At 36.8% G+C, this 24125-nt stretch overlaps 1 protein-coding gene across 2 annotated transcripts; it reads right to left on the reverse strand.

The window, feature by feature from the left end:
• Window positions 1-433: 433 nt before the first annotated feature.
• sp2 (sp2 transcription factor) lies at window positions 434-17703 on the reverse strand. Of its 2 annotated transcripts, none has more exons than XM_015007678.2 (8): window positions 17649-17703; window positions 14069-14142; window positions 12347-13072; window positions 9466-9684; window positions 7981-8275; window positions 7178-7355; window positions 5438-5631; window positions 434-4114 (listed from the first exon to the last, which is right to left on the reverse strand). In XM_015007678.2, the coding sequence occupies exons 1-8, from the start codon at window positions 17692-17694 to the stop codon at window positions 4014-4016; spliced, it is 1833 nt and encodes a 610-aa protein (XP_014863164.1). In that variant the 5' UTR covers window positions 17695-17703; the 3' UTR covers window positions 434-4013. The 2 variants fall into 2 exon arrangements, with proteins under 2 accessions (XP_014863164.1, XP_014863163.1); XM_015007677.2 differs by having other exon boundaries at window positions 12347-13075.
• Between the last annotated feature and the right edge of the window lie 6422 nt (window positions 17704-24125).

The following is a 24125-nucleotide window of genomic DNA, read 5'->3' on the forward strand; positions in this document are numbered from 1 at the left end:
CTTCTGTATATAAAACATTATTCTAATATTTATTCTGCAGTCATTTCTTAAATATGTTATTTTAATGCATAGAGATAATTTTCTTTATTCATAGGTTTAAATAAAAAACTACAGAGCACATTTAAGACCAACAATCTCATGCTGATCCCAACCAAATTTAAATGTTTCCTAAAAATATGTTTCTTCATCTATTTTCCACACCATTTGTTGATCAACTTAAAACTTACATAAAATCCTCTACCTTTTTTCCTTCTACTCCCTGTAATGTCACCGTTCCACTTGTGCCTCTCTAATTTATACACATGCAAATAGGCAACTGATAATCACCATATTTAAATGCATTTAAAAAAAACAACTAATTTAGCAAATACTAACATCATTAATTAGCCTTGATCACTTCTGTTGATTTCCCAAAAACAAATGAACTGAAGCGTTTAGACTGGTTTGAGCACTTTTTATTGAGGAGGCGACTGTAGAAAAGGAGCAAATGTGTGTTAGCACCTTTAATATCGATGATTATTTGCTGGTTCTTTGTGTTCTTCTGGCAAAAACACACAAAGCGGCTGAAGAACATTATGTTAGGCTTGAAGAAGAATCGCTTCATTTACAGAAATTGAGCACCAGAACTGCCATAATTTAGAAAAAAAGCATTATATTTAATTACAATCAGCAATAATTTTGTACAAAATTTGGAACCTAGGGGTTTATAATCAGTGCTCGTGACATTACATAACATAAGGTAGAAACACAAAGCAAGTTTTACAAAGGTTAACCAGGATTAGACAGAAAAAAAAAGTTAAAATACTGGGCGCAGCTGTCTAAGGCATCTCTCATTCAGTTAAAAAAATCTAAACAAATAATACAAAGCAGGAATGAATCTATACAATGTCACAATTTAAATATATATATATATATTTATATATATTTATATACTTTAACTTACAAACTGTACAAGGTTCTTTCCTTCCAGGCTGGCGAAAACCAACCGAATACCTGTGTAACTTTTTTATAGCCTACATTTACTGGTTCCAAAAAACACTATTTACATATTTATGAAAAACATAAATATCTTTTTCCACCCACCCGTGTCCAGACAACTTTTAAAATATATTACACCAAATATTGGCCGCCGGAAACTTAAGAAATCTGTCGCCCTGTGTCAAATAACTGAACTTTAATGGCATAAATTAAACCAAAGGTTTGTAAACTGTGAACCAATCAATAAATATTAGGAACTGATAATCAATTTTAGGCTGCTTGAAGGAAGTCGGCACAAACTGTTTCATCAAAAACGGACCGCATGTAATCAGAGCAGAATCTTCTGTTAATTGTCGTCTGATTTATGGTGTAGAATAACAAAATAAAAAGAAAAAAAACAAACATTTTGTTGCATATTGTGACTGATTGTCGCATAATAAAAGATCCAATCATATAATCAAATTTACACAGTTCTTTATGTTTTTAACAGACTTATCAAACAATAAATAAACTGGCCATCACATGCGCTGGGCTTTTAGCCCCTTCATTTCGTACAATTTCGTAACTTTTGTGTACCAATCACGCGTCGACTTGTACCCAATTTGACAGCTGACCTTTTAAAGTAATTTTTGTTTAATCAGGAGTCACAATCTGTCGTGTTTCATGAGAACCAACAGGCAAAAATAAGATCAGAACCTAAATAAATGCAAGCGTATTCAGACCAAAACCTCAAATTAAGTTAAATCAAACATGGAATTCTGACATTTTATGATCTCATCATGAAAAACAACGAGAGATAAAAACATGCAGCGGTTTGTTTACAGGAGCAACAGGGATAAAATGTCGGCGCACTGGGAGGACAAATCAGTCATTCACAGCTGTTTACACATCAGTTTGATGATTATTTATTCTGCTAGTGTTGCTAAAAATCTGCTTCTGTAGTTTATAACACAATCGTAAAGTAGAAAGTAAAATAGAAAATTCACATCCTGTGTGGAATAAAGTCTAAAAGTCGCCGGATTAACAGAGGAAAAGTGATTTTACAGTACCGAGCGTATCGAGATCTGATTCCTCAGACGTAACCGTACCTGGATCCAACGGTGGAAACAAAATTAAAGTTTATTTACTCATCATTTAATCTCTAATATTTTATATAATTTAATCTTTTAAGGAAACTCAACATTTCAGAAGGTGTAAGCTGATTGAATGACGATTTTAAATGTATCGGTTGTTTTAAATTCCTTAAACTCAAGTTGATAAAAGTTTCTGTATTTTCAACATGTCTGACAATTTTCTAAATGCGTTTGGACAGATGAGTTATTTTATTCAAAGCTGAGAAACTTTTTATGAATTTTGTGTCATTTGATAGTTTCACTCCTGTTGCTTCACATGTTGGGATTAAAACAGTTTCCGTTTTGTCTTGATGGTTTGATAGGCGACCAATACGGAAACATTTAACCGCCAGAGACGGGGAATAAGTTCAGGAGCAGCATTTCAATTTAACGACAAATATACAAAGTTTTTCTTCTTAAAACGGAATAAATTAGCTCCTTGTGACTCTCTGTGTTCTCATTTAATTCAAAATTCAAAAATACTTCATTGATCCCAGATTGAATTTAAATAATAATAATAATAATAATACATTGTTTTTATCTTAATTATAGAAATAATGTTATAACAACATATAAACTAGTTAAATATGAAAAAGTCTCATTTTAACAAAATGCTGCTCCCGTTTTGTTTTTTTCTTTACTCTGGCAGTTAAACATTTTTTTGTGGATCACAACAAATCACTTTAATAAACTTCTAAATCTGTTCAAACTGGAATCCTGATAACTTCTGGATTTCCATTTCAGTTATATTTGATTCCAATTTCAACAAATTTCTTATCTTGGACTGAGTTAAATCCTGCTGCTGCTGCGTTCAGGTCACTCTGAAGCAGTAGGTAGTCGTAATAACTGAACTGTTTCACTCACAGCGGATCTACTGGCCGTTTTCTGTTATGAGATTCACATAAATTTTAAATTAAATAAAAACTATCAAAATGAGAAAGTGTAATCCTCCATTCTGATTGCAAGTTATATTAATCCTGTAAGTTAAAGAAGCTCCATTAAGCCCCAGGGTGCCCAACATGTGGTCCGCAGGCCATTTGTGGCCGTTGAAATGATTTTAAATGATCAAGAATAGTACAAATATGGCCAACAGAACAGAAAATAACTAAATTGTCAGTTTTTCTTTTAATTAGAAAACAATCTGAGGCCTTTTATGTTTTTGATGTCTAAAGATTGATAGATCTCATAAGAATTGTGTTTATTATCGAGCCAGTAAAAAAAGAAAAATCAAAATAAACTCATTTTTGCATTTTAATTTAATTAATTTTGACGCCTGTGAGTCACTTAAATTTGCCAGTTTTGGCACAGGGACAAAGTGTTTGGACACCAATGATTTAGCCAAGGTCTAGTCAAGTTAATCAGTGTGTAAGATTTCATTAAAATTTTTATTATTATTTATTAGTAGTAGTAATTGTAGTAAGAGGAGGCTGTTAGCTCCCCTCATGTATATAAAACAGTGAATGCCAACTAAACGTATTAATTTTCACAAGATATGTTGAAAAGTGACCAAAAATTAAATTAATATTCCACTGAGGCAACATTTATTTTGGGCAATTTAAAAAGCATTTCTTGATTTTTGACAGACAGCAGAGACAGAAACCATCACAGAATCCCCGTTAGCATGTTGACGCCTGAATCACTCTGTGGGTTGACGACACGGAGTTAAACACCTGCAAGCCGCAGAATTAAAGCCGAGTTTCGTTCGTACGCTTTTCACACCAGCAGACAAATCTTTTAAAACCAGATATAAACTGCAATGAATAGCTTTGTTGGGTCGGCCCCAGGGGAGGATTTCTTTATACATCAAGTCAGTGAGAGGAGATTTTTTTCGGGGCTTCATCTGGGTTATTTCCCTTGTGTGAGTCGCACACACTTCCTGACTCCTTCCTGTGGCAAAGTTCTGAGTGTTTTGGTAAAAAAACCTCATAAGTTCTTGGTGTTTATGTGAGTTTTGTAATGCTTTGTCAGGTGGTCGCTCCTCATGAAGCGTTTCTTACACTGACTGCACTCGAAGCGTTTGTCTCCTGTGAAAAAAACAAAGAAATGATGAACGCATTTAAGCACAACTTAATAAAAAGACATAAAACTTTTTTCTTTGACTGTCTGAAGTTAAATCAAACCAAACTTTTCTTAATTTAGGTAAGTTAGAGTTATTAAAATTATTTCTGTTTGCTAAATTATGAGAAAGAATGTGTCAGAGATTTATTTTTTAATGTCTGCAGAATCAGAAGTTCAGATTAATTTTATGTTTAACGGTGGAGGAGTCTGTGGTTAATTGTGATGTAAAACCACACAGACATGATTGTTGGGATATTTTCAGGTTAATTCACACATTTGTTGTCTTTGTTTCCCTTCCGTCCTCACCAGTGTTTTGTACTTTTTACATTCAATGTTTTGGTCACTATAAAGGCTAAGTGAAACTAATATCTTAGTCTGACTGTGGGAACAGTTCACAGACATTCAGAAAGGGCTGAAACAACTAACTGTAATAAGTCGATTATTGAAATAATCGTCAACTAATTTAGTAATAGATTAATCGTCAAGCGGATTACACAGACTGCTGAAAGGACAACACACTCAGAGCGGTAATTAAGCCAAAACTGTTCAAATATATAAATATTTGCATAGAAGATTAAAAAATTTACTTAAGGGCAAAATAATCTACTTAGTGTATAAATAACAATATCTGTTCGACAAAAAATATAAACATTTGGCATTTAAGATGAAAGATAATAAATAAAATTCTCTAAATATGTTCTACTTGTAGCTCAATCAGTGCCATAGTTTTCGCTTCACCTGGTTCAAATTTTGTAAAAAATTTACGAGATGATGTTCATAACTGAACATCATCTGATATTCAGTTACGAATTGGTTAATTCAAACAATAATCAATAGATTAGCTCTGTATTGATAATAAATGAGAGGTTGAGCTTTTCATGTGTTTAAGTATTTTTTTAGACATCCTTTGTCACAAATGATCAAACGTTCACTAGGGAAATGCTACGTTGTTGCATTTTGGACAATACATGCTTTTTCCTTATTTAAAAAGAGGAATTGAATTATTTATTTAATTTCATTTTTTTAAATAAATTTTCAATATTGTATAAAGAAGGGGTAAGTTAAATGCAAAATCTGCAGAATTTGCAGATTTCTAATCTGCAAATTCTATAACTAATCAGATTTAGTTATAGAATCCGATTATCCAATCCGATTAGTCATCAGAATAATCAATTACTAAAACATCTGTTAGTTTCAGTCCAGCATTTAACCCAGTAGTTCATCTGGAGCCATTCTGTGCAGAACCAGAACAGATCCCTGAGGGATGCCTTCTTTCATGATGCGCTTACCTGTGTGCGTCCTCGCGTGCCTCTGCAGCTCGTCGCTGCGTGTGAAACGTTTCCCGCAGAAAACCCAGTTGCAGACGAAGGGCCTCTCCCCCGTGTGCAGCCGGACGTGGGCTCTGAGGAGCGACGTTTTCCTGAACGTCTTCTCGCAGCCAGCGACGTGACAGATGTGTTTCCTCTTCCCCACCTCCCCAGGCCTGCACCACAAACATTAAAGGTTATCACGCTTTCTTCAACAGGTTAGGACAGTTACAATGTTACATGTTCATTACTTTAAATCCAAATAAACTGCTGCTGGCCACGGACCCAAACTCAACGTTTACACTCATGTGAAAATGGCTAAAAAAAGATGCACAATTATACAACCGTACATCTTTGAAAAGCAAAAGTGGAGCCTCCTGAACAACCAACAAAAATGCCACAAGCCGTTTCTGAATGGTAAGTCAACAAAAAACAAAAAAACCACTTGTCTTTTCCAGCAGCCATTGTGCAGTGCGTGCAGCAGTAGAACCTGCTGATCAAACATGTTGGAGCTCTGATATATGTTTTATTTTACCAGGATAATCAATTGATCAATCTAGCTTATTTGTATAGCACATTTCAGGAGGTGGTTCAAATTGTTTTACATCATAAAAACACAAAACTACAAAGTCCTATAAGACACAACACAGTCAATAACTGAGAAAACCCGGTAAATGAGTGTCATCGTTACAAATCAAAATGTTGGTTAATAGGATAAAAAAAATTCACTGAGACTGAAAACCACTTTAAGGGAGTCCTGTCCAAAAGGCAGCAACAAATACAACACAGAGAAAGCCAAGAGGCTCTGGGGTCACAAGGTGAGAGGAAATTCCTGCTGATTGGTGACATTAAGAGCGTTGGCTCATTCTCCAAACGTCAACTTATTGGGTTGTTTTTGGAAGCAGTAGAAACCCAAATCAATGCACAAACATGTGTAGAATGTAAATTTTGTATAACATGTTCCCTTTAGTAATGCCAAAGCAGCTGAACGGCCAGCCCAACTTGAAGAAGGCAGACGATGATCTTGTGAGTCAACAGCAAAACATTTGTCTATTGAACAGAGCAGATGGCAGTAAAACCAGCTGACCAAAACAGCTGGAACTTCAGTTGGGTTGCTAGGTAACGAGGCTGGGCTAGGCTGGGGTTGCTAGGTAACGGCGCAGTGACAGCCTGGGTAGGCCTGACAGGACAATAAACTGTCACAGAAATTATCGTGATAAACGATAATTTTGTTGCTTTGAGACAATTTTCATGTAATATAATGGTAATGGTAGAATAATGCAGGAACACATTCTCAACTTTAAACTCTAGTGAACATTTATCACTGGAAATGGAAAACATTTTAAATATCCAAAATACATACAACAACAAATAAAATTAATTATGAAGACTGTAAATAAAACCAGACTGAAGACTTTTGTCATTCAGATATTGGTAGAAAGAGACAAAAGATCACGTAAATGAAAATTATTGACTGATTATCGATTGATTTACTGATTATCGTGACAGGCCTATTAAGTACTTGTGCTGTTTTTAGAAGCAGTTGGGACTCAAATAGAAGAACAAAAACACGTAAAATGTGAATTTATCATAATAGGTCCACTTAAGAAACATACCAAGTATCAACAGGATGTAAAACCTTTTCTCCAAACATATTTGTGACAAACTGAATTCGCCTCTCTAAAGCTAACCACTGCATCCGCAGGTATTTCTCGCGCTCACCTCTTGTCTGCGTCTTTGCAGTTGGGGCATGTGCAGGCCATGCGACGTTTCTTCTCCCCGGGCTGACCTGGCAGCTCCAGCGTCAGCGTCTGGTCCACCTGGATGGCCGGCTGGCCCTGCGCTGCTGCCAGCTGCAGGCCTCCGCCATGCACCGTCTGCACCGTCAGGTGCTGCTGGCCTAATTAAAGCACATCAATCAGTGACACACAGCAGGATTACATCAGGGCTGGACTATCGATTAATGGGGAGTTAAACTGCCGACTTGAAAGTCAGGAATAATGTACAATAATGTAACAATGTTTTTGTCTTTATGCAACACTTTGGTGCAGTTTTAACCTGATTTTAAAAGTCCTGCATAAATATATTTAAATGCATAAATACATTCCTTTAGTGAACTCTTAAACATTTGCAGCATTTTTTTTATTAACCGATTAAGAAATTGATAAAATGTGCTTAATAAGAGATTTTGTTTACATAATTTGAAGCAAACGAACTAAAACGATGGCACTTCAAGAGTTTTGGGTAGATTAAGTTTTCTTTTCAATGCACAATGTATATATTTCTGTACAATTTTTATTTAAGTGTTGCTCTGAATACCTTGTTCTTTCAGCAATTTGCCTTTATTTGAGTCTTTATACTCCAGTTAAAAATTTATTGATTCCCAAATTAGTTTACCATTATTTCAATAATCAAGTTTATCTGCACATTTCAGCAACAAGGCAGTTAGAAAATGTAAATACCTTATTTTATCTGTGCTGTAACCTATTTTCTCAGTAATGAGAGCGAACGCCTCATTGTCTCACCTCCTGCGTTGGTGATGGTGACCGGAACGCCCTGGACCTGAACCCCGTTGATGCTGATCGTCTGCACTGCTTGCGTCGCATTCAGCTGCGACGGACTGAATGCGATCATCCCTCCTGCAGGGGCGATCTTCGCCAGAGTGCGCTCCTTTCGCGCCCCGGCCTGCGTCCTTTTGCTGCCAGCAGGGGGCGATGTGGGGGGCGTGGGCGCGACAGAGGTGGTAGGGCTCGTCGCCTTTGAGCCTGGGTCCTGTAGTTGAACTGACTGCCACTCGCCTGAAGCTGTTTTGAAGAGGATCTAAGAAAAGAAAGAGTTAAAAAAAATTACAATGAGAAATGCAGTGAGCTGATTTACAGAGGTTTTCTCTTAAAGGGGCAACATTATGTAATTTCCAGGCTCACAGGGGCTTTTTTAGCACAATCAAGTGTTTATGTTCCCTTCAGTTGCTATAGAAACACTGTAAATCTCAAACATTGAAATTGGCGTATGTCTCTTTAAGAAGCTCCTACTCTTTCAAATAAGTTATCACAGCAACGTTTCTCCATTATGAAGTTTAATTTATCTATGAATCACACTGTTGCAAAATATTTTATTTAATTAACCGACATGTTGAACATTATCTTCCATAAAAACAAAATCAGTAGCGGCCACGAACTAAAAAGTTAGCTGTGCTAACCCTAAAGCGCTGATCATAGATAACAGCCCTGCTAACGCTAAAGCACGACACCAACACAGCATTTAGCAGAAGCTAATGCTAAAGCAAAACCTTCAAATTATATCTTGACATAAATATTCTATAATGCCCTTAGATACTGTTTTATGTTTATATCTAACATCTAATATAACAAGAGAACAGGAAACGGAAGTCCAGCGTAAACAGTCTTCACCCCCTTCAAAATAAGAGCATGGCATAAACGTCTACTCGAAGTACTCTTCACAGTCGATATTCAGTAGAGGTGTCAAACTTTATTCAACTGAAAGCTGAATGAAGTTTCAGCCAAGTAAATTAGCACTTTACTATTTATCTGGAGATATTAATTTAGGGGAAGATAAGTGAGCTAAAATATTTCCACCTGTTTTTTTATTATTATTCACCAATTAGTGCATGAAAAAGAAACATTACAGACTAATAAACAGAGGTACTGATCTGCAAAATAACAGCTAACTACAAAAAAGAAGGTACACATTAAGATGGATACATTCAGGACAAAAACAAAAACACAGAACATAATCAGATGGTGTCACAACAAAAACAATCAAATTATTTAACATATAAATATTTCAGAGTTAGCAAAAGCACCAAAAGGCCAAACAAAAAATTAGCTCTGCTATAAGTGGATTAGCAGAAATGTGGCCACCAGTGGAAAACACCGACACTTCAAGCAAAGCTGACAGAGCGTAAACATGTCTGATTTAAATATTGGTGATGCAGCTGACTTCCTGTCAGTCTGTAGCGACACGGACTGACAGACAGACTGAGACGATACCTGGGTTGATGAAGGTTCCGGTGGAGTCACTTGCAGACTCGAAGTGACAGGCTGTTTCTGTGGGACCTGAGGCAGCGAGGCAGAAGCAGCTTTCACCACTTTCAAAGCCTGCTGGGGAATCTGGATCAACTGAGACTCCGTCTTGGGCTGAACCACCTGGACCTGCTGCACCATAGGTGGCTGCCCAGGACTCTGGACGATCAGCAAATTGTTCCCCGCCTTCACAAAAACACAGGAAAGCTCATCTTTGGATGTCAACAACTTTAAATTATGCTTTCTTGTGCAATTAGACTTAATTAATGAGTCTAGGCCTGTCACAATAAATAAATTGATAAATTAATCGCATGATAAATTAAAGCGATATCAATAATTTCCATTTGCATGATGTATAAGTTTTCTCTTTTTACCAAAAGTCTTCAATCTGGTGCTCTGGTCTCAATCTGGTCCTTTTTTTTGAAGGATAATTTTATTTACAGAAACTTCATAATTCATTTTGAATTATGAAATGTATTAAAACACATTTTAATACATTATTAAATGTATTAAAATACATTAAAATGTATTCCAGTTGTAGTGATAAATGTTATAATTTAAAGTTTATTGATCTCTGAGAATGTTTTTGCATTATTGTTATATTACAGTGGGGAAAATAAGTATTTAGTCAGTCACCAATTGTGCAAGTTCTCCCACTTAAAAAGATGAGAGAGGCCTGTAATTGACATCATAGGTAGACCTCAACTATGAGAGACAAAATGTGAAAAAAAATTCGAGAAAATCATTTTGTCTGACTTTTAAAGAATTTATTTGCAAATAATGGTGGAAAATAAGTATTTGGTCACCTACAAACAAGCAAGATTTCTGGCTGTCACAGACCTGTAACTTCTTTTTTAAGAGGCTCCTCTTTCCCCCACTCATTACCTGTATTAATGGCACCTGTTTGAAGTCGTTAACAGTATAAAAAACACCTGTCCACAACCTCAAACAGTCACACTCCAAACTCCACTATGGTGAAGACGAAAGAGCTGTCGGAGGACACCAGAAACCGAATTGTAGACCCGCACCAGGCTGGGAAGACTGAATCTGCAATAGGCAAGCAGCTTGGTGTGAAGAAATCTACTGTGGGAGCAATAATCAGAAAATGGAAGACCTACAAGACCACTACTAATCTCCCTCGATCTGGGGCTCCACGCAAGATCTCAGCCCGTGGGGTCAAAATGATCACAAGAACGGTGAGAAAAAAATCCCAGAACCACAAGGGGGGATCTAGTGAATGACCTGCAGAAAGCTGGGACCAATGTTACAAAGGCTACCATCAGCAACACACTACGATGCCAGGGACTCAGATCTTGCAGTGCCAGACGTGTCCCCCTGCTTAAGCCAGTCCATATCCAGGCACGTCTGAAGTTTGCTAGAGAGCATTTGGATGTTCCAGAAGAGTATTGGGAGAATGTCATATGGTCAGATGAAACCAAAGTAGAACTATTTGGTAAAAACACAACTCGTCGTGTTTGGAGGAAAGTGAATGCGGAGTTGCATCCAAAGAACACCATACCAACTGTGAAGCATGGGGGTGGCAACATCATGCTTTGGGGCTGTTTCTCTGCAAAGGGACCAGGACGACTGGTCCGTGTACATGAAAGAATGAATGGGGCCATGTATTGTGAGATTTTGGGTGAAAACCTCTTTCCATCAGCAAGGGCAATGAAGATGAAACCTGGCTGGGTCTTTCAGCATGACAATGATCCCAAGCACACTGCCAGGGCAACAAAGGAGTGGCTTCGTAAGAAACATTTCAAAGTCCTGGAGTGGCCTAGCCAGTCTCCCGATCTCAACCCCATCGAAAACCTTTGGAGGGAGTTGAAAGTCCGTGTTGCCCGCCGACAGCCCCAAAACATCACTGCTCTAGAGGAGATCTGCATGGAGGAATGGGCCAACATACCAGCAACAGTGTGTGCCAACCTTGTGAAGACTTACAGAAAACGTTTGACCTCTGTCATTGCCAACAAAGGATATACAACAAAGTATTGAGATGAACTTTTGTTATTGACCAAATACTTATTTTCCACCATTATTTGCAAATAAATTCTTTAAAATTCAGACAAAATGATTTTCTCAAATTTTTTTTCACATTTTGTCCCTCATAGTTGAGGTCTACCTATGATGTCAATTACAGGCCTCTCTCATCTTTTTAAGTGGGAGAACTTGCACAATTGGTGACTGACTAAATACTTATTTTCCCCACTGTACTTGAAAATGGGCTCAAAACTACAACATTGTCGTTTATCACAATAACTTCTGGGACAATTTATTGTTGTGACCGGTCTAAATGATTCTACCTCAAAAATATTCTCACTTCACCTGGTTGTTTGGCAAAGAGTTCATCTGGCAATCTTTCAAAAAGACGTTTGTATTTTGTTTCTTGCTTGTTTTTTGAGTTGCTGTTAAAGCTTGAATGGCTAACTTTTATAAAACAACATATATGTATGCACAGTACAATGGTTGCTGGGAAATGCAAATATTTTGTTGTCGACTTACTATCCAGAAACTACTTACTGCATTCTTTTTGCTTGTGCAGGAGGCTCCACTTATGCTTTTCAAAGATACAGTTTTATTATTGCACATCTGTTTGCAGCCATTTTTGGCTCCTTTCGCGCCCCGGCCTGCGTTCTTTTGCTGCCAGCAGGGGGCGATGTGAGTGTAAATGTTGGTGAGTGTAAATGTTGGAAGGCGTGGAAAGCGGCAGCTTATATTGATTTAAAGCAACAAGACGCCTTAAAACAGCTCAGTAGAACTGATTGGGCTAAGATTTCATTATCCAAGAAGAATTTTGTTCAGAAACTGTAATGAACATGCTTTGTATAAGCCATAGACATATCCTAACCTGTATTATGTTATCTCCGGCTTCAATCAAAATGGTCTCCATCTGCTCCGGTGGCGGAGAGGCGGCCTGAGCCGGCGGCGGTTCGGCTGGCAGAACCACTTTCTTCTTCCTCCCTCTTCGCCCCTTTCCAGGTGTGGGAGGCGAGGCGGCTGTCTCCGTGACGACCGGAGACCCGCCCACTTCTCCGGTTGCGACGTTAAGGGGCAGAGTGAGCCCGGCGGGCAGCTGCATCACGTTCGCAGCGCCGCTGTTTGCCTTCCGTACCTTCAGCGACGGTTTGATGGCCACGGTCTTCTGAGGCGTGACCGGCGTCACCGCAGCAGCCGCAGGCACAGTCATGGGAGTGGTGATGATGGCCTGGTTGGTGCCTGGGATGAGCTGGATCTGACCGCCCTGCGGCATCACCTGGATCTGCGGCATCACCTGATACTGGATGTTGGCGGGCCCGGCGGTGTTGGTGCGTGCGGGGCTCTGCTGGATCGTAAGCACGATGGGACTGCCGGGAGCGGAGTGGCCCAAGCCGGGCGGCAGCTGGATCACATTGCCCTTCGCTGAGAGGAAACCCAGGTTTTTGGGCGGAGCCGGTGCGATGGGGGCGGGCTTTATGGGCTGAAGCCTGCGAGGCTGCGGCTGCGCTGGAGGAGAGGCGACGGGGGCCTGAGCGGCAGGGGGTCCGATTTTACTGCAAGTAGCAGCCAGAAGGGCCAGAGGAGACGGCTGTGTGTCCTGCTGTGAGAAAACCAGGAATCAAATAAATTTGATTTAATACATTTCATTACTACCTAGGGCTGGGCAAAATGGCTGTGAATGTATTACGATATCAGGGTTTCATATCAGAAAAAACAAAAAACAAAAGTTAAAAAAATTATACATAAATGAGTAAAATAAAACCTTGTCTACCTTTCAGTCTGCACAAGTACTATTTTAACAAAAAAAGTGTCCACAAATACTATTCAAATACATATAATAAATAGTCTGTCACAGTAAAAAAAAATAAAAATATAAAAGTAAAGAATATATCAGAGGGATCTGCTTATGAGACAACGTTACATTTCTGAAGAAGAGTTAATGTTTTTATAAGTTTCTGATTATTTTTCAACAGAGGCAGCATATGTTTTTAAAATTACTAAATGAGGGGATTTATTTCACTCCATTTCATCCTGTGAACATAATATTCGCTACATTTATTATATAAATGTATATAAACATTTATTATATAGACAAATATATATTACATTTATTATATAAATGTAGCAAATGTATAAATGTAATGTATATATTTATATAATGTATAAATATGTATATTTCATCTGAAGAAAAGGCTGAATTGTTAAAGATGAGAAAAATTAGCAAATTTTATAAAACAGTGTTCTTTCCAATTTTCTCTGTAAGGAGTTTTTGCGAATCCAACCAAAATATCCCAGCATGAGAACACTCCACAAATAAATGTTCAATACTTTCACCTTCACACTGACAAACACGCCAACCCATCTTAACTGCGAGACGTTTAGTGGTTAAAGCCTTGCCTCTGCCTACATCTCCCAGAATGCAGTGCAGTTCTGGATCAGAGTTCAGTGAAATCTGAATGTTCTATGGAATGTAACGTCTACCGATACTGATCACGTGTTTATCGCGATAAGCATTGGTATTGATTTACTGTCCAGCCCTGACATAATAAGTATAATCAGAATGCATGGAGTGGCAGCGCATGCAGTTACTTACTTGTGTAGAAGCAGTGGAGGGCTGAAGGTATTCACTTGGACTAACAGCAACAGTGGCCATACTGTCCTGTTGTTCTGAAAAACACAAAGCAGAGGCAAACAGGTGTGTTTTGGCTGTTGATGAGCCAAACATGTGGACATCTAATGCACTCAGAAGAGAATAAAAACCCAAGTTATCATGTTAATAGATGACAAAATATCACATACTCACTGTGTGCCTGTTTGATTTCACATTAACTTAATTATGTTTGCATCTAGACTATTATAAATGCAGACATTAAAGAACACTGGGGGGTTTGCACAGAGGTGGGTAGAGTACTCAAGTATGAGTAGCTCTACTTCAACATATTTTACTGAAGTAAAAATAAAAAGTGTCTGTTCAATAAACTACTCAAGTAAAAGTAAAAAAGTACTTGTTAAAAAGGCAACTCAAGTACTGAATAACTGTTGAAAACATTATTTTTAAAAGTTACGTCATTGATCGGACCAAAATAAGTTGGTATTTTAAACATCAAAATTACTCATGATCGGTTTTCCAAATCAATTAATTTGAAAATAAAACTTCTGAAACTTTAACAAACACTGCAGGTGTGTTTCTGTCTCTGGTTAATTTTGAATAAAACATGTTTTTTTGTCCATTCAGTGAATAGAAATTTTATTCAAGTAAGAGAAGCAATACTTGATAATGAAATTACTCAAGTTAAAAAATAATGTACAGTGTAGTAAAAATACTCCTAAAAGTCTTTTTTTCCCCAGAAAGTTACTCAAGCAAATGTAACTGAGTAAAAGTAACTAGTAACTATCCAACTCTGGTTTTGTATGCCAACTCTCCTTTATTAGTTTCTGATAAAATAGGTCAGAAATTCACCTGAAAATGTCGCAATGCACTTAAATAAAATACATCAAAAGCGTTCAGCTGCAAAAGTACTAAAGGTACTCTACATTTATGTTCAGTTTTGTAGGTTTTCAAAAACTTTCTATAGTAACTGAATTCCTGTCTGATAGACACCGACTAGTTCAGGTCTCAGTATCTAACTAAAGCACATGCAGCTGTCCCAGCTGCAGTAAGAACCACAGAACAGTGCAATTCCACATTATAAGCTTATATTGATAATAGATTACATCAACTTCATTGTTCCCAAGGGGCAATTTGCTTTGCAGACAGTAAGAACTGAAGATAAATACATTTAAAAAATTACACTAAGAGTAGACCACAACATCCACACAGCACCACAGTACAATCATATACAACCTCGGTTTGTTTGGGCTTATGTCCAATTATTCATGAGGCTGACACTAACGGGGACAAATTATTATTTATAGTTTTTTCTGTTACATTTTATCACCATATATCTATAAGAAGAAGGCAGAAACCTGTAACGGTGATGAATAGGGCTGCATAATATATTACAAATTTATTGTTAGCACAGAATCACTTAATAGAACTATGCAGCAAAATGTACAAAGCATTCAGGCCCTTCAATATATTTGGTGACACTTATTTGATGAAGCACATGAACATTTATAAAGTAAAAAGTTGGTGCAGTCATTTAAAAAACAAAGTTGTTTCATTACCAAAACAGCCAACATCAGCCAGAAGCAACTATTTTAATAAAACCTCATGGAGCTGGACATTTAATTTTTCCTTTAGTTTTATAGACCATTTCCAACAGCGTCTTCGCAGTTCTGACTAAAACAAAAAAAAATCAATCCTCCAGCAGCAGCTGATCCAGAACGCTGCTGCTGGAGTTCTGACTAAAACCAGGAAGATAGAGCACATAACACCAGTCCCTTCACTGGCTCCCTGTAGCTCAGAGAATGGACTCTAAAATACTGTTAGTATATAAATCACTGAACAGCTCAGCACCACAATACATTAAAGATCTGCTGTTGTCATGGCAACCTTCCAGGCCACTCAGGTCTTCTGGTTCTGCTCTGCATCTCCAGAACCAAACATGGAGAAGCAGCATTCAGCTTCTATGCACCACAAATCTGGAACAAACTTCCAGAAAACTGCAAAACAGCAGAAACACTGAGTTCTTCAAATCCAGACTAAAACCCAGCTGTTTGGAGTTGCTTTTGAAACATTATAAATAGAAAATTAACCAACATTTTTATGTGTATTGAAGATTTTAACGATGGCACTTGGCAAAATGTTTGTTGCTGGTTTCTACAATCAGTGACTGTATGATGTGTTTATGATCTTTTTATGTTTTCATCATGTAAAGCACTTTGAACTGCCTTGTTGTTCAAATAAACTTGAATGACTGAATTATTTATAAACAACCTTCATCAAAAATCACAGCAATATTAAAATTGATACTACATGCTAAAATATTCATAACAAACGCAGCTTGCAAACAAAGACTCAGCAGCAGTGCTTCAACGGTTTCCACTGTGCATTTATATAAATACAGAAGAACAAGTCAAAGTCAACAAACAGTAGGTTTGTTGCTGTGTTTAGTGCATTTTGGCTAAAATGTGTTTGTTCCTTATGTAGTGAAGTTACTTCACAGTGCATAGAGCAGCCAGAAATTTTACGTAAGTAAGAGTAGCAATGCTTCTTAATTAGAGTTGCAATGGTAAATCGGCCGATTTCCTTAATTATGGGAGATTGGTGATCAGCTGACACTTACATGTGAAACTGACCTTATCCACCAATCTTATCTACTTTGGGAAAGGTCAAAAAGTCAACCTCTGTCCTCTTTTCTTCTGTTGTGAGAGATTTGAAAGACAGACTGACAGACAGGTGCACCTCTATGCTTAATAATATAATATCTCTCTACTAAAAGAAAAAATTTTAGTGCAGTAAAACTACTCTTAAAAGTACTGTTTTCCACAAAACATTACTTATATATATCTAAATAGCTACTACCCACTTATGGTAAAAAATATATATATTGAAGTAGTGCTAATCTTGAGAACAATTTCTGGGTTTTCTACCCACCTCTGTCAAGGTGTAGTAGGAAAAGACTAAGCAGAAACCTCCGACTTTTGTTTTACAGCAAATGACACCTGATTTCAGCATTCTTCATCTGATGATAACGCCACTTAAATACCTCTCAAAACTGTACAAAACCAAAAATATTAATAATAAAACACTGCGGATTCAAAAGTAGTGTTTTCGCTAAGCCCAAGCAGCTGGGTTTAGTTTCCTCTGAACAAGCTACTAGCGTTAGCAAGAAAGCGCAGAGCTAGCAGGCTGGTTTAGCATCTATGCAACTTCCCCCTCCTGTAACACGAATTACAATTTAAACTGAACTAGCACAATCAAAATATCTAAATGATTTATTATGGTGAGGAGGAACTGAATGCGAAGAAATTGGGGACAAGTGAACCACCAGCTACATAGCAATGTTTAGCATTCGCAGCTAGCCAGTGAAACTCTTTGATAACGTTATAGAAAAAAATGCAGCCCTTTTCCGGAAGTTCGTGGCTCATTCTAGTGCATCGAACCAACCCGGTTCTGATAAAACACGGCTACATGTGCACAAGACACTCGGCGCTTTACTCCACAATAGCAATACACTGTTTATGAAGTAGAATGTAATATAAACATCAATGTTTTCATTCCTACCCACCGCTCATGACGACATTCGCTCTCCACAGCCTTGAAGACCAAGACATGAAGGAATCCGCCCGCGCGGCTGCACCAATCAACGGTCAGCAACGGGTTGATGGACAGCCAAACAGACCAATCAGCTTTGAGGGATTTAGTGATTGAAAAGTACTGAACCACTCTTAAAAGGCTATTTCTGTACGTCCAACGGTTCAACCAATAGGATGTCGCCTTTGCACTCAGGGGGGCAGTTCCTAGAGGATAATCCAGTACCCTATTACAGCGAGATTACACGTTCACTGACATGGCTAGCGACCAATGTGATGTCGGAGGGGCAGTTCAGCCGAAGCAAGAATGACAACCGTGTGGAGCAATTAACGTTAAGGTGCTCCTGTCTGTGCTGTTTAAATGAACTCAGGCGCAATCCTAAAGAGCAGGCCGTTATACTTGACAACATACAGAGTGCTTTTAGGTAAATTTGACATAAATTTAGGTAAAAGGTATTCATATGCCATAACGTTAGCAGTGGCGCTCCAAGAAAATTTGAATAGGGGTGACCAGATGAATTTTAGGGTGGAACAATCAGTCAGTAAACAATGTAGACAGATAGATTTATGAGTCTTGTTTGTCAGATTAAAAGTACTTTTAAAAATAACTATTAAAGAGGTATTGAACATATTTTTTTGTTAAACCCACATTTCCAGGGTTTCTTTTTTTTAGGTAATTTTGGTCTGGTGTAATTTCCTATTCTAAATTTGATGTTTTCATTAGATGTAAGTGGAAAATAATCATAATTAACAGAAATAGAGGCTTTCAAACATTCTTCTGAGCTTAAATTTTATATAAATGTATATAATAGTTTCTGAAATAAATGGGCTTATCAATGATATTCATAATTAATGGCTCTGTAAATACCCAATATCAACACTGTTGTCATATCAACATTTCAGACCATCCAAATTTTAATTATCATTGATTGTACTTTGCATTTCAGTTTTTCTTTATTTTGCCGTTAAAATGTAATATTTATTGCTTTATCATGTTTTATATACAAATAAACATGCCTTGCCATGTATTAACTGAAAAAGATGACTGTGAAGTTTGTATGAACAAATAAATTAAAGGCGGTTGAGTTCTTCTCTAAGGGGATTCCAGATGATAGGCCAACACAGATTAGTGTGTAAAGCAGTGGTCACCAAAGTTAGTCCTCGAGGGCCGGCATCCTGCATGTTTTAGTTCTCTCCCTGGTGGTAGTAACAACCTTTTCAGCATGTCACTGTTCTTCTTAGGTCTCTAATGAGCCATCATTTGATCCAGGTGCGTTAAACCAGGGAGAGAACTAAAACATGCAGGATGCCGGACTGACTTTGGGGTCCACTGGTGTAAAGGGACTAGACAAAAATGCTTGGTAAGATTTTGTGTTTTTTCAGTGTATATCTATAAAAGTTAAATTATGCTTTTTAACAGAATTATCTTACTCTACAAGTCAAATTCTGTGAGATGTCCTTGACTTCAATATTTCAGCGCCTGTCTCAGACTTTGAGATAGTATCGCTTCTTCCCAGTGATATCCAAGTGTTGTTTTTAAAACTCCGTCCCCCTGAAATGTAGATTAAAAGATTTGAAGAAATAAAACCCTTTGCCATGTTGGGATTGGTCACATGCCATAAACACACAACATTTAATCTCCTGATGACATCACGATGGAGTGATTTCTGTGTGATCTCATTGCTAAATCAGTGCAAAAGGAGGCAGAGAGAATGAGGGGATGACAGAGTAAGACACCAACCAGAACCATCAAAGAAGAAGAAGATACCTAATTTTAAATTCAGCTCTATAAAGCCTGATATCCTGGGTTCATTCCAGGAAGGAATGATCTTCACCACTGCCTTTTGCTTTTGTTCATCCTTTACTTTTCTAGCACGTTTTGTTTTTGCCTTTTTGCACCTGCATTAGAGCTCAGAACCCATCTTTAGTAAAGTTATTTTTAGAACTATTAATATATTGATTTTGGCTTTTTATTGTGGTGGTCAGAGTGGTCAGCTCTGGCCACTCTGACCACTAGATTTCTTAAAGCTAATTAGGGCTGCAAATAACGATTATTTCAATTATGCTATCGATTACGCTGACAATTAATCAATTAAATTTTTTTACTTTTCAAGCTTAGAACTTTAGAAAAAGTCTAGGAAATTTCTGAGATTAATCTTTTTTATTTGGCGGAAATATATTCCTTCTTTTTTTTCTGTCTACAATCGCCTTCACCGTTGTCGTAGCACATCAGTAATTTTTGAATGAGAAGTTGACGCAACTTCGTCATGCAGCTCGGCTGAATGAGCGCTGTCAAGGTGAAATTTGTCGAGTGTTTATATTTCAATACAAAACCGCATACTGTACATTTTGTATCCAACAATTGAGCTTGGAACCTTTCTCTTTCTGTTCAGGAATGGCCGCCATCTTTGTTTCTGTAACTGGATCCGAGTCCGCTTAAGCATGACCAGCGACGCCCTCTGCTGGATAGCGGCCAAATTACAACAGTAGAGAAAGGGCTAAGCAGACGTTATTATTTAGAAGATTGGGAACTAATTTTAATCTAATATATGACCCTAATCCATATGATGCAACATTTTTATCCATGATTAACCATAATCTCCAGTCCAATAGCAATTTATTTCTTTAAAAAAAAATCTAATTTTCAGCAACATGCCACAGCCTCTACCTGGTTGCTGGGACTTGGAAAAGACTTGAACACTTGTTTTTCTTTGTTAGATTTTTTTTGTCATAAGGACTTCCTGACATGATTCCTGCAGTGCCTCTGGATGTCAGTCCCATCTGCCCTCACCATCAGCTGAGCTTCCCTCCAGCACTTTGACTAGACCTGTCTCTCTGTTACTCACCCCCTCCACAATGCACTGCACCACTCTTTATTTACAGTGAGTCTTTACCAAATAATGTACTTAACCTCATAAAATGAGTACTTCTTTCTTCTCAGTGGGCCCTTTCTGCATCATTGAAAGGGATTTCAAAGTGCAGAGTAAACACAATTTTTATTTATTTGTAATTTTTCCCAATAATACCTAGATAGAAAATTTGCAAAATTTAAGTTTTGACTCTGTATAATAATTTACACATCCCTTTCCTGAAACAAAGTTGACTACTATATTTGTTAAATTAAAGTTGCTTAGTTTATTGCTGAGTATGTAAAAAATGAAGAAATTTAAACAAAAAATATTGATTTCTGTTTTCATTTTTAATTATGTCAGCTTTAGTCCTCCATATCCTATCAGCCGTTGTTGTTAAAGTTTTGAACATATATATATATATATATATATATTTTTATCTCCAGTGTTGCTCCTGTTTGTATAATTTGTATTGTGAATCCAATGCAGAAATAGAGAAAATCAGATTTGGAAAAAGTGGAGAAGATTACTTTGCTTTGCAAATTCCCCTCAGGAAGATTTGAGTTTTAAACATTTAAGAAGATATGTGTAATTAGAAAACAAAGTTGTCTTTAAGCCTCCAGTAGACTGTGAGGCGCCTTTATTGTGTGCTAAACAGTGCTGCATTCACTAGCACAAAAATGAAATAATTTAAAGTGATCAAATCCCCATATTTGGAAAAGTTCCTTCTTCATTTATTAGTCAAATTACTTCACCTAAATGTAATTTTTTTAAATCAGCAGCACAAAGAAAAACGTTAAGAAAAAGCAAAGCTTTGCATCAAGGTCCAAAGCTTAGTTGCCATGGAGATAGTTAAGTGTCTTTCATTTGAAGAATACATAACTAAAACTATCTCCATGGCAACTGCAGTGAAAAGTTAACAGAGATTTTTAGGAGCTACTATATCTTCATTTAGTCAAAGGACCAAGAATTAAAATTTTAACCAATTAAAAATAGAAAAAATATTAGATTAAACAGACCAACAACAGTTGGAATAAATTAGTCTTGCTTTTAACTTACATCTAAAAATAAAACTTGTACAGGACTAATATTAGCTCAAATGGGCAAAATACTCAAATTATCACTGTGTTTTAATGATTTGCAACCATATTTTTGATAAACCTCAAACTTCCAAATTCTGTTGATATTTTGAAGTCAGAGTTGATCTTTCCACTTAAAACTCAAAACAGAACAAATGTTTTTAGTGTAAAAGGAACAAAAATTAATTTAAATCTCTATTTTCTGACCAAATTCAGCCTGAAAACAAAGGTTACAAAATCCCTCAGCATCAATAATCCCTCTACTCAGACTGTCTGAAAATGCTAACTTAATATAATTCCTGTCTTAAAAAAATTATATTATTTTTATTGGTGCCTTTTACTTTCATATTTAACTATGTTATTATTTTTATAGATTTTTTTATTTGTTTCTAATTTTTCTTACTTGCCCCAATAACAACATCAACCTTTTGTTGTCTTTGTCCAATGACAATAAATAAAGTTTAAGTCTAAAGCGTCCACCAAAAATCCCAGAACCACGTTACCACAAAACACTCAGATTCAGAAACATGTCAGTGTATTGTTTTTCCATTTTACTCAAAGTCCTGAATACAGAAGATCAGGATACAGAGAAAAACATCTGGGCATTTCAGCAAATAGACCCAACAGGCAGGGAGGGAAAAGGTATGGAAGACATACACCAAGAGGCAGGGCATGGTTTAAAAAATAAAATAAAATATTAGCTTATCCTGTAAAACTTCCAGCACCATAAAACCAAATCATGGGAAGTTTCTTTACATTTATTTGGTGTTTATTACTTTAAACCAGCAAGCAGATTGAAATCTATAGAGAGGAATCCAGCGTAAAAGGTGAAACAGTGGTAAACATCTGGTTTCCTGATTTTGACACTTTTTGGTGAAGAACATGTAAACTGCAGAGAAGTGAAGGTAAATAGATGAGGGCTGTTGCACAGAGGCATTCTGGGAAACGTCCAGCAAAAAGAAAAGGAAAAAATTAAAATATGTGAATGTGGAGAATCGCAGTTGGAAGTTTTGGTTGTGAACATTTGTTTTAAACACATTATGGTCTCAATTTTAGTGGTGAAAGTTCACGTTGTCAAAACTTCAGCCCAGAACCTGCAGGGGAACAGATGTGTGTTAGAAACGGTGAAGCTGCTGGTTCCGTTCCTGCCTGGCATGTTGGTGTGAAAAAGTGGTTTTACCCAGTTATTAGTCAGAATAAATGATCCATGTTTCATGGAGAAAGTTTGGTCATGTGTTAAGTTTTATTGCAGCCTCAGTAGTGTACGTGTTCTGGTGTTTTACCGCAGTTGGTAATGGTTGAATCTTCATTAGTGCAGACAGAGTTTCTGCAGAGAGTGTATGACAATATATTTGTAATAATGAGATTTTTTTTCTCCAAATTTCTCCTTTTCATTCAAAACTTTAGTTTTATGTCAAGATGTGGCATTTTAAACTGTGAATGAATGAAATAAACAAATAAATTGATAAATTATTGTTGGGCCAATGAGGGAACATTTGAGTAGCATTTTTCTTGATTTCATATACGGAGCCACATCAAGATCATTAATCTCAAAGGGCCAATGTGGCATAATGTATTCTCATTAACAAGCTATTAAAATCTCTCTGCATTTGATTTATGCTTCTTGTAATTTAATAATTTTCAGCATCTTTTCACGCTGATGTAATTTGGTTCTATACAAATGAAACTACAGAACAGGATTAGGGCCAATGAAGAAAAAAAATCTGAATTTTGATTTTGTCTCAAAATATAGATAAACATTCTCAGATTAGATAAAAGCCCTTAAAACCTGTGAAATATTTTTGATTGTTTATTATATCATAGAAACGTGAGACGAATTTTAAAACGTCTTCAACCCACAGCACAAAACTTTTGTATTTTGGGACATCTGGTTGATAACTTAGTGCTGCACCAACAGATAATTCAGCCTTTTTCTGATTATAACATATTCTGACCATATTTTTACATGATTTGTATTTTCAGTTCATGTCGGTTTGAGTGAAGGAGATCGGCTGGTACAAAAACAAAACAAAAACAATCCTGATCTAAAGATTCTCAATAATTGGAGACAATAGATGTGATGCAACATTCTAGATTTATACAGAAGCCAAGAGCGGATGTTTTCCGTGTTTTCCCGATGGTTTTCTCAACATAAATTGTTTTGGTTTTTATTCATATTATTAGTTTTTGGTATTTTTTTTTGCCAATTTTGCATTTGTCTTATTATTTTTACCAAACTTGAATTTATCTACCTGTGTTGTTGTGACTATTATGAATCACTTTGGTCAACTGGAGTTTTTGTAAATGTGCTATATGAATAAACTTTGACTTTGATAAATAAATTTTCCCGATTGTTTTCTCGAGATAGCGAGGTTTAACACACACCAATTACCTCGTGATGTTGAGAAAACGAGCTTTGTTTTCTCCAGATTGACTCGTCAATCCAACTGGAAAACATCGGCTCTGTGTTTCCACAGGTTTATGACTATTCGATTGGTAAACACCACAGCAGATAAAGCAGGAC

This window comes from Poecilia mexicana, unplaced genomic scaffold (genome assembly GCF_051168715.1).
Source record: "Poecilia mexicana isolate PSO_F unplaced genomic scaffold, ASM5116871v1 scaffold_1, whole genome shotgun sequence".
In the NCBI taxonomy this organism is placed as follows: domain Eukaryota; kingdom Metazoa; phylum Chordata; class Actinopteri; order Cyprinodontiformes; family Poeciliidae; genus Poecilia; species Poecilia mexicana.